The sequence below is a fragment of the Orycteropus afer genome, unplaced genomic scaffold (genome assembly GCF_000298275.1).
Source record: "Orycteropus afer afer isolate SDZICR_OR568_19922 unplaced genomic scaffold, OryAfe1.0 scaffold00376, whole genome shotgun sequence".
Taxonomy (NCBI): domain Eukaryota; kingdom Metazoa; phylum Chordata; class Mammalia; order Tubulidentata; family Orycteropodidae; genus Orycteropus; species Orycteropus afer.
The window spans coordinates 94,025-108,148 of NW_006921963.1; the positions used below are offsets into that span (position 1 = coordinate 94,025).

At 48.3% G+C, this 14,124-nt stretch overlaps 1 protein-coding gene across 1 annotated transcript in view; it reads left to right on the forward strand.

Moving 5' to 3' along the window:
• Positions 1–3,099: 3,099 nt before the first annotated feature.
• GGA2 (golgi associated, gamma adaptin ear containing, ARF binding protein 2) overlaps positions 3,100–14,124 on the forward strand; it is a 49,191-nt gene continuing 38,166 nt past the window's right edge. The window contains exon 1 of the mRNA XM_042782576.1: positions 3,100–3,199. Coding sequence (XP_042638510.1) covers positions 3,100–3,199 — 100 coding nt within the window. The remainder of the gene's footprint in view (positions 3,200–14,124) is intronic.

Below are 14,124 nucleotides of genomic sequence, written 5' to 3' on the forward strand. Positions count from 1 at the left end.
AGATATGTACAACTGCCAAGTTGACAAGGGGTGGACTGTGATAGTTGGAGCTGTGTGTCAACTTGGCTGGACCACAATTCTTTGTGGGTTAAGCAATTGTGATGTGGGTTGTTCCAAAGATGGGATCAGATGTGTATGATTTGAGCAGCCAATCTGTTGAAAGGGAGTTTCCCTAGGGGTGTGGCCTGCTTCCAGGATATTTATGGACATCCTAGGAAAAGAGATACTCTTCTGTGGATTGTGATTCTGTTGTGCTGCCTACAACTGTCCGTGAGTGAACAATCCACCAATTGGCCTGGAGATCTTGGATTCATTATTCATTGGAGTCAACAGCTAGTGTACTACCTGCCAACCTTGAGCTCTTCAGTGCCTGCAGCTGTGTGTCGGGAAAAGCCTCCAGCTTGACGTTTGATCCAAGAACTTGGGACTTGCCAGCTTCTATAAGTGTGTGAGCCATTTTCCTAAGATAAATTTCTCTTTCTCTCTCTCTATACGCTTTCCTGGTTTTGCTTCTGTAGAGAACCCAGTCTAACACATTTGTTATGTACAGTTTACAGATAAACTGAATCAGATAACACAGTAGTGCTGATAGTTTTCACTGAAGTCCAAATGAAATATGAAATTTTCCTATATGAATGAAAAGAGCTGTGTTTGTGCAGTGGTTAAGGCATTCAGTTGCTAACCAAAAAATTGGTGGTTAAAACCCACCAGCAGCTCTGTAGGAGAAAGATGAAGTAGTCTGTTTCCATAAAGATTTACAGCCTTGGAAACTATGGGTTCACTATGAGTCAGAATTGCCTCAATGGTGGTAGGTTTATATGGGTAAGAACCGTAAAAGGTTTAGTTTAGGATCCAGTACACAGTGAGTCACTTGTCATTTCCTCAACTGAAGTTTCATTATTTCCATCTGCTGCTGGTTAAAATCCATGCTTTGCTCAGCTTGACTCATTGTAACCAATGGTGGGAGAACAGAAAGGCACTTTTATTTCTTTGGCCAAGGAAAGGAACAGCTGGGGCTTGTGCCTCCAATATTGCACCAATGAAGGTTCTTTCAAACTTCTGTTATACACAGTTTATAAAACAGGAAGTCCTACAAAATCATGGGTATACATACTTCTACATTCTACACAGGTACAGTTAGGGTTACAAATTTCTCCATATATTGCTGTTGTTGTTAGGTGCCATCAAGTCGGACCCGACTCATAGTGACCCCTCCTTGAGTTTCTGAGGCAGTATCACTATGGAAGTAGATTGCCCCATCTTCCTTCCGAGGAGTGGCTGGTGGATTTGAACTGCCAGCCTTCTGGTTAGCAGTCAAGTACCTTAGGCACTATGCTATCAGAGCTCCCTCTCCATATATTGCATGTACAGAACATGGTGGTAAACTCCATCCAGAGGCAGAGATGTTAAGATGCTTGAGGCATTTAAAGACCTAGGCCGGTATTGGCTAACCCTGGAGGTTGTGGTAAATAGGATGAGAGGAGGTGGGTTGGCTTCCTTAGCGCTGTGCCCTGCTGGTCTTGCAGGGCCAGTATGCTCTGTCTTCCTTCTAGAGGGGAGTTATGAGCAGGAATGCCTCAGATGGGAATTTGTGTGCTCTATTCATTTTAGACTTGAAATGGCACAGCAGAGGTACTTTTTAACTTAGATTGTGTATCTATTTAGGGTAGAGATGGCATCTTAAGTCCCATAATCCACTGTCATGGGAAGCAGACTGCCCTACACAGAACCGCTTGTCTGCAGACCTTTCAGTTAGCAGCCAAGGTCGTTAACCCCTGTGCCTCCGCAGCTCCCACACCCACCTCTTACTGTTTCCACGGTTCATCTGTCTGTTGGTATGCAAGCATTATTCTAGGGACCTGCGATATGGAAGTGTACAAACCAAAGTCCCTGCTTTTGTACGAAACAAAAACTACACTCACTGCCGTGGAGTCGATCCGACTAATAGCGACCCCTCCTTGGGTTTCTGAGGGTTTCTCTATAGAAGTAGATTGCCCAGTGGGATGAAACAGGTAACAGACTGTACAGAGGATTAGTGCCTCAATGGAAAACTCATTTGTCTAGACAGCATACTCTTCCAGTTCCTAGTCTCTCATTGCCTTTGAGATATCCTGCAAACTTGTAGGTTGTGGATAACTGATAGCAAAGCAAAATAATTCCACTGTATAGACACGTGACTGCTCTTGCTCTGGAAATAGGGTCGCCAGATAAAATACAAGGTGCCCACATTTATCTCAATTTCAGATTAATTAATGAATTCTGTGAGCTGGAGGGACAGCCCTCCCCAAGGGTGGAAAGGCACATTTGTACATTCCTTTCCACTTTTCCATGTAGAGGAGCCCTGGTGGCAATGGTTAAAACACTCCATTGCTAAACATAGGTCTGCAGTCTGAAGCCACCAGCTGCTCTTCGGGATAAAGACGCATTCTCCTTCTGTAAAGATTTACAGCCTTTGAAAGTCTGTGGGGTGAACTGACTCCAGAGCAGTGGGTTTGGGTTTGGGTTTATTCCACCTAAATTTGCTCTTATTTGACATTTTCTTTCAAATGAATTTTGACATAAAGAATAAAACCTGTTGCCATGGAGTCCGACTCACAGAACTGCCCCACAGGGTTTCCAAAGCCCTAATCTTTATGGAAGGCGACTGCCACACCTCCCCCCGCCGCCCCCCAAGCCCCCAGCACCTTTTGGTTCGCAGCTAAGTGCTTTAGCCACTGCGCCACCAGGGCTCTTTTAATAAGAGATACTTACGCTAAAAAAGTATTCGTTGCTAATCTGAAATTCAGATTGAAGTGGGCGTCCTGTATTTCATCTGGCGACCCTATCTCCACAGCAAGAGAGGTGCCATGCCTTCGGACCTTAGCTGGCTCGGCTCTGCCCGTGGCCCGGGATTGAAGAAGCAGAGCGCACCAGCCGCCCAGGCGCGCGGGGGCGGATCCCTTGGAGGACACGCCCCCTCCCGGGCCTGCGCGGAGGCTGACCCGTCACGTGCCGACCCGCGCCTCCCTGGTTTGCGTCCCCGGAGCGCGCCAGGCCGCGGCGGCGGCAGCTGCTACAGGGGTCCGGGGCGCCTGTGGCCACAGCAGCGGCGCTGGGTCGATGGCAGCGACTGTGGTGGCAGCGGGGTCCAAACCGGCGGAGGGGACTGAGTTTGCCGAGGGGTCCCCGGGGCAGGCGGCGGCACTGGAGCTGTGGCTCAGTGAGTAGCCGGGGCCGCCCCATCCCGGGTGGGCCTCGCTTCCCGCCTCCCTGCACCTTTCTTAAGAGGCGTGCGGACGGGCCGGGGCCGGGGCGGGGGACTGGAGTCCGGCGCGGGTGGGAGGGCCACCCGAGGTCCCCGAGAGCAGCCCCAAGGCTCGGCCGGCGCTGCAGACCTGGGGCCTGGGATCTGCTCCCCTCCCCCGCGGACCACTCCTGCCCCCCTTTTTTAAGTACCAAACATTCTCATCATTACGGCTCTAATCGTTAACGTTTAGTGAGCTTTTCTTTGTGCTTTTTCTTCTGTGTTGTGTGAAAGCATCCCAGCCATTGCTAACCCTCATTAGTAGCCCCAGTGATACCTTCTATTATTGTCCCCGCTGGAGAAGGCTCAGCGTGCAAGACGTCACGCAGCCTCTTAGAATCTATTTGGAGTTGAGAAAGGTCTCTGCCTGCCTGCCCCCAAAACAGTCCGTTTATACCTTTTGTAGGTGTTTACTCTGGCCAGACGTCTTATGTACCTTGTAAGCTTCAGGACCACTTCCGGGGTAAGGGCTATTCCTGCCCTCGTTTTACGGCCGAGGAATTGAGGTTCACAGAGTATGAAGAATATGGCCCTTGCCTTGCTAGTTATTGGTGTGTCTGGCTCTGTTTTCGGTGCTGGGGCTACGGAGATGGCTAACACAGAGGCTTCGCCCTCAAAAGATTTTTTTAGCGGGTATAAAGACCTTGTTATAACTAAACCAGAATGGGGGAGAGGGTTCTGTTCCACGTGTGGTAGGTGTTGGTTTGTTTACCTGGGGGATGTCACAGCAGACCTAGCATTTGAGACAACAATGCAACCCGTAGCATTCCGCAAGGCCTGGACCACTCACTGCTTAGGCAAAAGCTGGGGGACAAGACAGTGCAGAACGTTTTTGTGGCAACAAGTAGGTAAGTGTTGTTGGAGTGCAAAGTCTAAAGAGCAGAGAATTTGGAAATGAGGCTGGCAGATAATGGGGGTGTTTTGGTTACCTACTGCTGCTCTAACAATACCACAGATGAATGGTTTGAACCAACAGGAGTTTCTTCTCTTACAGTTTAGGAGGCTGGAAGTCCGAGTTTAAAGTGCCAGGCTCTCGGGGCTGGGTGAAAGCCCCTCCGTCTTGGGCTTCAGCTCTGCCCCTTGCTCCTAGCCCACTGAAGCTGGAGGCTTTTCTTAACGCAGGCAGCTGCTGGCTGCTGAGGCTGGCAAACCCAAGATCAACAAATAAAGAGGCACAGTCCCAAGATTATCAGACGGCACCACAGGCCACTTATTCAAGTTCATTAACAGTCCCAAGATCAACAGACAACATGGCAGGCCAAGGAGATGAAGACTCGGCTACATGCAGGGTCCACGTGTACCAAAAATTCAGAGACCTTTCTCAGACTTGCTTCTTACAGGCTGGAAGCAGACCACAGCCCTAAGGCAGCTACTCAGCTGCTCCAGTAGATTCCACCATGCAGTTGATTACAGCTCTCATCATGGGCAATAACCACATCCAGCTGCCCAGCCACTCAAAACCAGGCCCAGCCAAGTTGACACACAACCTTAGCTACCACAGGGGGCAAGATCGTCGGGGTCTTGTATGCTGCTGTAGTTATTTGCCGTCGAGTCAGACCTGACTCATAGCGACCCCTCCTTGGGTTTCCAAGGCTGTATCACTATGGAAGTAGATTGCCCAACCTTCTTTTATTCACTGATGATGGGCTTTGGGGGGAGTTTTTCACCAAAGAACTTGTAATCAGTATGTCTGCTAGAAGCGTTATCATTAGCCCCCATGTGGGAGCTGAATTGGGTAGGCTGGTGAGGCCCTAGGCAGGGAGTGGAGGGGAAAAGCTATTTTGGTAGTTTTGAGGGGCAGAAGTTGGACTGGACATGAAGAGCAGGCGACGCCCACCAGAAATAACTATCAGGCTGAATCCACAGCCTTGATGTATTGGAATGGAGGCGCGAGAGTAGAATCTAGGGTGAAGTCTAGGTTTCAGGTTCAGGTGATTGGTTAGTTACAGATGCCTCACCTGGGAGGAGGAGCTGGTTTAGGAAGGAAGAGGATGAGTTGTTGAGTTTGAGGAGCTTGTGGTACCGTCAAAAAGAACTAACTCTTAGGTCACCTTGTTGCTAAATAAGAAATTGGCTCAAAAATGAATGACTATCGCCCATAAGTACTGTGCTTCTTTGAAATGTCACCTCTCTGTGCCCTTAGACACTCTTCAGGCCTAGACCTGAACTCCCCCCTGTGCCTCAGCTTTCAGCCAAAGGATAGGCCTGTGAGGTGAACAGTAACACCAGGGAGGTATGCACTCCTTAGAACAGCCAACCATACGAGATCAGAAGGCAAGGGGGGATAGGAAAGAAAGGACGAATGGAAACAGGAAGTGGGAAGAGTGCTGTTACACTGGAGATTGCAGTCAGTGTTATAAAACAAAATGTGTATGAATTGTTGGTGGAAAACCAATATGCTCTGTAAATTTTCATCCAAAGCACAATAAAAAGTTTAAAAAAATTATCTGTATGTGACCAAATGGTCAGCAATTACTTTAAACCAAAGATGAGCATGTAAGGGGGCAGGGAAACTAGATGAATGGAATTGGAACAACCTGAATGGAAATAATGAAGTATTCACGCATTGTGAAGAATGTGACCAGTGTCACCGAACAACCTGTGTAGAAATTGTTGAGTGGGAACCTAAGCTGCTGTGTAAACCTTCACCAGAAACATAGTAAAATACTATTTTTTTTAAAAAAGGTGCTCTTTAGGCAGTTGGTTAGCTCCAAGATGGTGAGAGCCCAAGCCAGAGTTTGGGAGTCAGTGGCTTGTTGGCAGTGTGCTTCACTAGGGAGGGTGTGTGTATTAAGAACAGCAGAGGTTTGGAGATGGAACATGGGAACCCCAATGTTTTAGGGACAGGCAGTGGAGGAGCCTGAAGACGGAGGGTGGGGCACACAGGTGGAGGAGCTGGGAGAGGGGAGAAGCACAGATAACGCAAGGAAGGGTATTGGTGGTTAGTTCTGCTGCCAAGAATGGAGTTCAATGAGGAGGGATAAGGAAAGCCTGACTTTGGCAGCTGAAATGTCATTATTGAGGTATCTTAAAGTTAGTAGAAGGGACTCTGGTGGCATAGTGGGTAAAGCATTCAGCTGTTGGCCAGAAAGGTCAGTGGTTCAAACCCACCAGCTGCTTCTTGGAAGAAAGATGAGGCATTCTGCTTCAGTAAAGATTTATAGCCCTGGTTACCTTCTGGGGCAGTTCTTCTGTCCTGAAGGGTCTCTGTGAGTCGGAATCAGCTCGATGGCAGTGGCTTTTTTGTTAGCGGTGAGGACAGAAGGTAGTTGATTTAGGAGATTGCGATTAGGAGGTTGTGGAGAAGAGTAGGTTTTGAATTGAGTTGCCAAAAAACTCTGAATCAGTGGGCCGGGTGAGCTGACCCGGGTGGAGGAGATAGAGCGGACCCGGAGCTCTGCCTGCGCAGGGACAGAACTCATCCCACTGAGAGGAAGGCTTCAGCGTTTTGGGGGTGAGGTGGGCCCAAAGTTGCGAGATCTTCCAGCTCTTCAGGGAGTGGTAGATACTTGCATTTCTTTCTCTGTTAGTTGTGGTTACAGTGAAAGTTGCAGAGCAAGCAGCAGTTGATAGACATTTTGTTTCATGACATTGACTACAATTCCCCACAATATAACAGCTCTCTTCCCATTCCCACCCCGTAGTCACCTGTTCCCTATGTCCTTTCCTGTTCATTCCTGCCCTCTGAACTATCTCCCTGTGCAAATACTGCCCTTCTGTTCTCACATGATTGATTGTTCTGAGGAGTGTATCTACCTGATGTAAATGTTCACCCCATATGCCTGTCTATTGTTTGGCTAGAAGCCATGGGAGTGAGTTCAATTCCAGACCTGAAGGGAAACTAGGGGCCATAGTCTTGGGGGTCTTACCAGACTCTATCATTCCAGTGAACCTGGTCTTTCTTATGATTTTGAGTTGTGTTCCAGATTGTTCTCCCTTTCTGTCCAGCATGTCATGTACTGATCCCTTTCTGAGTGGTTGGCACTGGTAGCTGGGCACCATCTAATTCTTCTGGTCTCATGGTCTTATAGGCTGAGGTTCATATGGTCCACTACCCCCTTGAAGTAATTTTTTCCATGTGTCTTTGGTGACACCTGCATTGGTGTGAAATCTGAGTTTTCACAAGTTGCCAAGTGCTTTGAAATACAAAGTCAGGCTGGTGCATGTCATACAGAATTCAGCTGTTAGGAAGATATGGCCACTGGTCTCTCAGTTTTATTTTCATGGTGCTGGATGTGGAAGAGAGGGGAGAGGGCAGATAACTCGAGGGGATTGCAGAGTCAAGGGACCTTAGAGAGCTGGGGGATTGTGAGCCTTTCTGATTAAGGGCAGGAGAGGCTAGAGTTGGGCCTAAAGGTACTGCAGGAGGTGAGATCCTGAGCGGAGAGGCATGATGGGTTCACAGAGAGGAAGGGCACCGTGTGTTTTCTGAAGGTTGGGGGAAGGAGATAGAGTTGATTGCACAAGCAAGTTTGTGGGTGCCCCCCGCCCCCACACCACCACTACCACCTCAGAGGCAGCCTGCTGGCGGTTAGGGAGGGGAGGAATAGGGCATTTGAGGAAGGTGGCGAAAATTTGGAGATGGCCGGTGAGAGAAACACAAGGAAGCCCCCCGGACACTCTCAAAACAGTTCTTAAGCTTGGTGCTGTTGATGCTTTGGGCCTGACAGTTATTTGTGGGAGGCCGTCCTGTGTGGGACAGGGTGTTTAGTAGCATTCTGTAGAATCTAGTAGCCTCTTCCCACTACATACCAGTCACACACACCCCTCCCCAGTCATGACAACCAAAAATATCTCCAACTAAAAACCAAACCTGCTGCCAGTGAGTTGATTCCAACTCATAGTGATCCCCATTGGGTTTCCAGGGTGGTAAATCTTTACTGAAGTACCTTGCCCCATCTTGCTTCTGTGGAGTGGCTGGCGGGTTTGAACCGCCAGCCTTCTAGTTAGTAGTCAGAAGCCTTAGGCACTGCATCACCAGAGCTTCTTAAAAAAAGTCTCAAAAAATGTCCCCAGTGGTTGCTCAGTGTCCCCCAGAGGGGAGGGCACAATCACCTCCCCACTCTTGAGATCTGTCGCATTGGGACTGGGTCATGTTGATGGGACGTCGTGTTGGCTGTCTTCATGGTTGGGCTTTCCCTCCCTCCTCCTGGTAGGAGCAGAGGTGAAGTGTTTCCAACCAGATTTGCGGGGGTGGAGTGCAGGGGTGAAGGACGGGCAAAGGTGTGGCCAGGACAGGAGCGTAGGTGAAGGCACTCACCACATGTCTAGGTTAGATGGAGGGGGACATAAACCTAGGGGGTGCTGAGGAAGGTCTGAGCCAGGTCCTGGCAGATCTGGCCTCAAAAGCAAGGCAGCGGAGTCTAAAACGGGAATCGTGGGCCTCCCGCCTCCCGCCTGCTGGCTGGACATGCAGATCCAAAGAGTTTATGCGCCTGAAGCCTGGTGCCAGGCAAGTCACCAGTGAAATGCACTGCTGTCAAGTTGATTGCAGTCCCCAGTGAAACCCGCTGACGTGGAGTTGATTCCGACTCACAGTGCCCCTAGAGCTCAGAGTAGATCTGCCCCATAGGGTTTCCAAGTCTGTAATCTTTACGGAAGCTGACTGTCTCATCTTTCTCCCATGGAGTGGCTGATATTTCAAACTGCAGACCTTTTGGTTAGCAGATAAGTGCTTTAACCCCTGTGCCACCAGATAAGTGGTAGTTATTATTATTTATCATTAGCCCTTTAGTTGCAAGTGACCAAAAACTAACACATTGGCTTCATGAAAAAGAAAGGCCCAGGGTAGGACTCACTTCTTTTCTCACTGCCATCGACTCAACTCCAACTCATAGTGACCACTCTTTGTGTTAATCCGAGGCAGTATCTCTTCGGAAGTAGATTGCCTAGTCTTCATTTGACTGCTAACCAGAAGGCTGGCGGTTCACACTCACCAGCCCCTCCTCGGAAGGCAGACTGGGCAATCTACTTCCATAGAGATACCTCCTCGTAAACCCAAGGAGGGATCGCTATGAGTTGGATTTGACTCAGTGGCAGTGAGTTTGTTTTCCTTCTGAGGAGTGGCTGGTGGGTTTGAACCTCTAGCCTTCTGGTTAGCAGTCAGATGCCGTAGGCACTGTGCCAGCAGAGCTCCCTGGCTCAATCCAAAGTCTCATGATGTCACCAGGATTCATTTCTTCAGTTGTCTCCATTTTGCTCTGCCCCTTCTGCGATCTCAGCAGAAAGAATCCCTCTTTCCCATTGATTTCAGCAAAAGTAATGGCTTTCCTGGCTCTTGGTCCAGCTTGGGTTCTGGCTCCATCTTAGCCGGGAAGGTGATGTAGGCAGAGTGCCAAGCCTGTGGGTGGGTGGAGTGCCCATTCCTAGGTCCAGAGGATGATGGAGGGGTCCCAGCCAAATCTGAGACCCCAAATTGAGAAGGGGTGCTTCCCCCAGAGGAGCGTCAGGGAGCTGTTAGCAGAAGCTCACGCTTCAGAAATGTGAGTGGAAGTCGTCTCTGCAGCTTTCTACCCACTTGGAGTATTTTGATCACTGTTCCACGTTACTGCACATCCAGCCGCCTCGTTCTTGTCACTGGAAAGCCCCGCGTGCCCCGTTATCTGAGTGTACTGTAACTGACTTAACCAGTTTCCTGTTCATGTACATTCTAGGGTGTTGCCAGTTTTGAGCTATTAAAAGCCGCACTTTTGTTCCTCTTGGCTTCTTGATTCTAGCTCTGGTAGTGCTGCCAGGGGGGGCTGTAGCTTAGTTAAAATCAAGTGCTCGGTCAGTGCTGTTCTTCTTTCTGGACGCGCTCCCAGGCGTCGTGGCTCTCCTCCCCGTTCCCGCATGCCTCCCTTGGCTCTCTGGAGAGGCCTGGATGACAGCGTATTTACGTACAGGTATTCTTGACTTAAAATGTATTCAAGTTCCCAAAGGGCAGGAAGAAGGTCAGTTTCATTTACCTTCACATTCCCCAGCACCCAGGACAGGCACTGGCACGGATTTCCACTGAATGAATGAATGACTCATCCTTTGCTACACAGCACTCAATGATCATCTGGTTATTTTGGTACGTTTTAGTATTGCACAAACTACATATAATGTAGAATACATCTGTAAGATAGATCTGTAATGTTTCCAGCCCCCAAAGACAAATAAAGATCAGATTTATAGAGATACTGATAACAAAAGGCAATAATAAAACTAAAAAAATAAGTGAGGTATTTGACGTGGGTCAGAACTGACTTGCAGTGGAGTCATTGGAATGTAACCTGGTGGCGAGACAGGGACTGCCTGCCCTGTGTGCCGGAGCCCTGTGTGCCGGAGCCCTGTGTGCCGGAGCGCTGAGCTCAGTGCCTCCTCTCTCTCTGTCTTGGAGTCCAGCCTGGAGACGTTCACAGTGTGCCTCTTCCTGTAGACCCATCCCTGTCTGGAGAATCCTGTTGAGGGTTGATTTCGGTTCCCCACAGCCTTGGCCCCTTTGCTAACACGGGCTGCTCCTAGGGACAGTCATGAGTCTGGTGGTCAGGTGACAGCTTGTGGTAGATGAGTTGGCTGAGGTCTCAGCTGTTTCTTAGTGACCCTGTAGCGGCTTGATGAATCATACAGACGTTGCTTTTACTTAGCAAACATGTAGCAGTACTGTGCTTTCTTAGTTCCCCTTTGTCTTGGTCCAAACCCACTGCCATCGAGTCGATCCCAACTCAGCAACCCCATTGGGCTTCCGAGGCAGTAAATCTTTATGGAAGTAGATTGCCCAGTCTTTTTTTTTTTTTTTAGCACAAACATATATTTACTAACCAAAGGGATGATCCTAATTAAACCAACACTTTGAAATAGTTACATGTAAAATGTTTGTGATAGAAATAATTGAACACAGTAATGAAGCAAAAAAAAAGCAGCAGTATGAGGTTTGCTCGTTGAACTGAGCTTGTTCATTCTCACAGCTTATTCCCATCCAAACTGATGATGGGCCGTTTATTCTGCTTTTTCATAGATCCGAGTGCAGGTAACATGTTCATAACACATTCCACCACTAATTTCCCATCTTGCAATTTACTTGTTACTGTGCTTTCTTTCCCATCCCACTCCTGGTATTGAACCAAAGTACCGTCTGTAAAGTTGCAGACAGTCTGAGTTTTTCTGCCATCAGCTGTAGTTTCTTCAGACTTTTCTCCCAGGTTACAAGAAAACCGTGTTGTTTTCCAAGTGCTCTCAGTTTTTATGGGGAGGGCTTTGCCATCACAGGAGAGGACACAATCTGGCTTGGCCCTTGCGTCCATTTTTCGCACAGCCACTCCCCCTCCTACTTCCTTCATGAGGTCATAAAAGCCTTTGCTCTCTACCAGGCACCGTCTTCCTACTGTTGTTGGATGGTGGCCATGGTGGGGGCAGACGAGCTAGAGAACACAGTGGGCAAAGGAGGGTCCTATAGGAGGGCATGACGTGCCTAGATTGCCCAGTCTTGCTTCCACGGAGTAGCTGGGAGGTTTGAACCACTAACCTTCTGGTTCGCAGTCAGATACCTTAGGTACTGCTAGCAGAGCTCCTTTGTCTTGTCCACATGCCATCTAAATATAAACAGCCATGCTGCCCTGACCGGGCTTAGTAGTCACGAGACGCAGAGAAGGGTTCCTTTGAGTTTCTCCTGGCTACGTCCTGGCTGGCCCAAGGCCACTCTTTGGGGGTACTGGTGTCAGACAGAGCTGGTCAGACCCAGCTGTTAATCTCTGGGGGTCGTTTTTACTGTGGCTGCTCAAAAAAACCCATTGAGTCAATTCAGTCTCAACACCCCTCGAGGACAGAGTAGAACTGCCCTGTAGGGTTTCCAAGGCTGTATATCTTTATGGATGCAAAGCCCAAACCAAGCTCTCTGCTGTGGAGTCGATTCTGACTCACGGCACCCTTAGAGGACAGAGGGGAACTGCCCCGTAGAGTTTCCAAGGCTGTACATCTTTATGGAAGCAGAGTGCCACATCTGTTTCCCACTGAGCAGCTGGTGGCTTCAAACTGCTGACCTTTGGCTTAGCAGCCAAACACTCAACCACTGCCTCGCCAGGGCTCCTGTGGCTGCTCACGGCCCCGGAGATAGCGTGGGCAGGCTGGGATGATGTGTTCAGAGACCCAGCTCTTTCACAGCTGGAATAAGCATCTCCTGGGGTCAGCAGTGTGTCCAGCCAGCTGGCCAAACACTGTGTAGCAAAGGATGAGTCATTCATTCATTCAGTGGAAATCCGTGCCAGTGCCTGTCCTGGGTGCTGGGGAATGTGAAGGTAAATGAAACTGACCTTCTTCCTGCCCTTTGGGAGCTTCTAACTTAGTGGGCAAAAAAGTTGAACTGTTTTCCAAGGCGTCCTTGTCTTTGTCAAGGAACTGAAAGCGTTAGCATGAGGCAGTTGGAAACCTTTGGGCCCTAGAGTCAGACAGACCTGGGGCTGAGTTTTGTTTCTGCCATTTTTAGCTTTGTGGTTGGGTTGAGAGAACAGCACCATCCTCGGTTCTTCTCCGTGCCTGACGCACAATGAGTACTTTGAAAAAAATGGCAGCTATTCCTGTCATTACTCTTACTTTGGGGCCATGAGAAACCTTTGAATGAATCTATATGATATTGTTATATAGGTGCTGTCAGGTCAGCTCCGACTTTTGGTGATCCTATGCACAACAGAACAAAACACTGCCCGGTCCTGCAGCCTCACAGGCCCTGCCATCCTTGAGCCATCGTAGCAGGCACTCTGTCAGTCCATCTCGTTAAGGGTCTTCACCTTTGTCACTGACCTTCTACTTAGCAAGCATGATATCCTTCTCCGGGGATTGGTCCTTTCTGAAAACATGACCAAAGTATGAGAGATGGTCTGGCCATTCTCACTCACAAGGAGTATTCTGACAGTTCTCCAGGACAGAGTTGTTGGTTCTTGTAGCAGTCCGTTCAGAATTCTTTGCCAGCACCACAGTTCAAATGTATTAATTCTTCATTAAACACCTCCTGCTCTTCTTTAGTTTATTGAAACATCTCAATGGATATTCTGTCAATTCTTCAGTGCAGCTTAGACTTCTTCCTTCAGTACCATCGGTTCTTAATCATATGCCACCTCCTGAAATGGTTGAACGTCGACCAGTTCTTTTCGGTACAGTGACTCTGTTCTTCCATCTTCCTTTGATGCTTCCAGCATCATTCAGTATTTTGTCCTTAGAAACGTTCAGTGTTGAAACTTGAGGCTTGAATTTTTTCTTAAGTTCTTTCAGCTTGAGAACTACCAAGCATGTTCTTCCCTTTTGATTTTCTAACTCCAGGTCTTTGCACATTTCATTATAATACTTTACTTTGTCTTCTTGAGCTGCCCTTTGAAATCTTCTGTTCAGCTTTTATTTCTTCCTTTTGCTTTAGCTACTGTCCATTCAAGAGCAAGTTTCAGAGTCTCTTTTGATATCCATTTTTGCCTTTTCTTCCTTTTCTGTCTTTTTAATAACCTTTTGCTTTATTCGTGTATGATGCCCTTCATGTCATCCCATAACTCACCTGGCCTTCATTATTGGTGTTCAGTGTGTCAGATTTGTTTTTCAGGTGGTCTCTCGATCAGCTGGGATGTACTCAAGGTCCTAGTTTGGCTATTATGGACTTGTTTTAATTTTCTTCAGCTTCACCTTTAACTTGCTTATGAGCAGTTGATGGTCTGTTCCACAGTCGGCCTTGTTCTGACTGACACTGAGCTGTTCCATGGGCTCTTTCCACAAATGTAGCTGATTTGATTCCTGTCTGTTCCATCTGGTGAGGTCCACGTGTGTAGTCACCATTTATGTTGTTGAAAAAAGGCATTTGTGATGAATAAGTTGTGGGTCATTCAAAAGTCTCTCGTTCG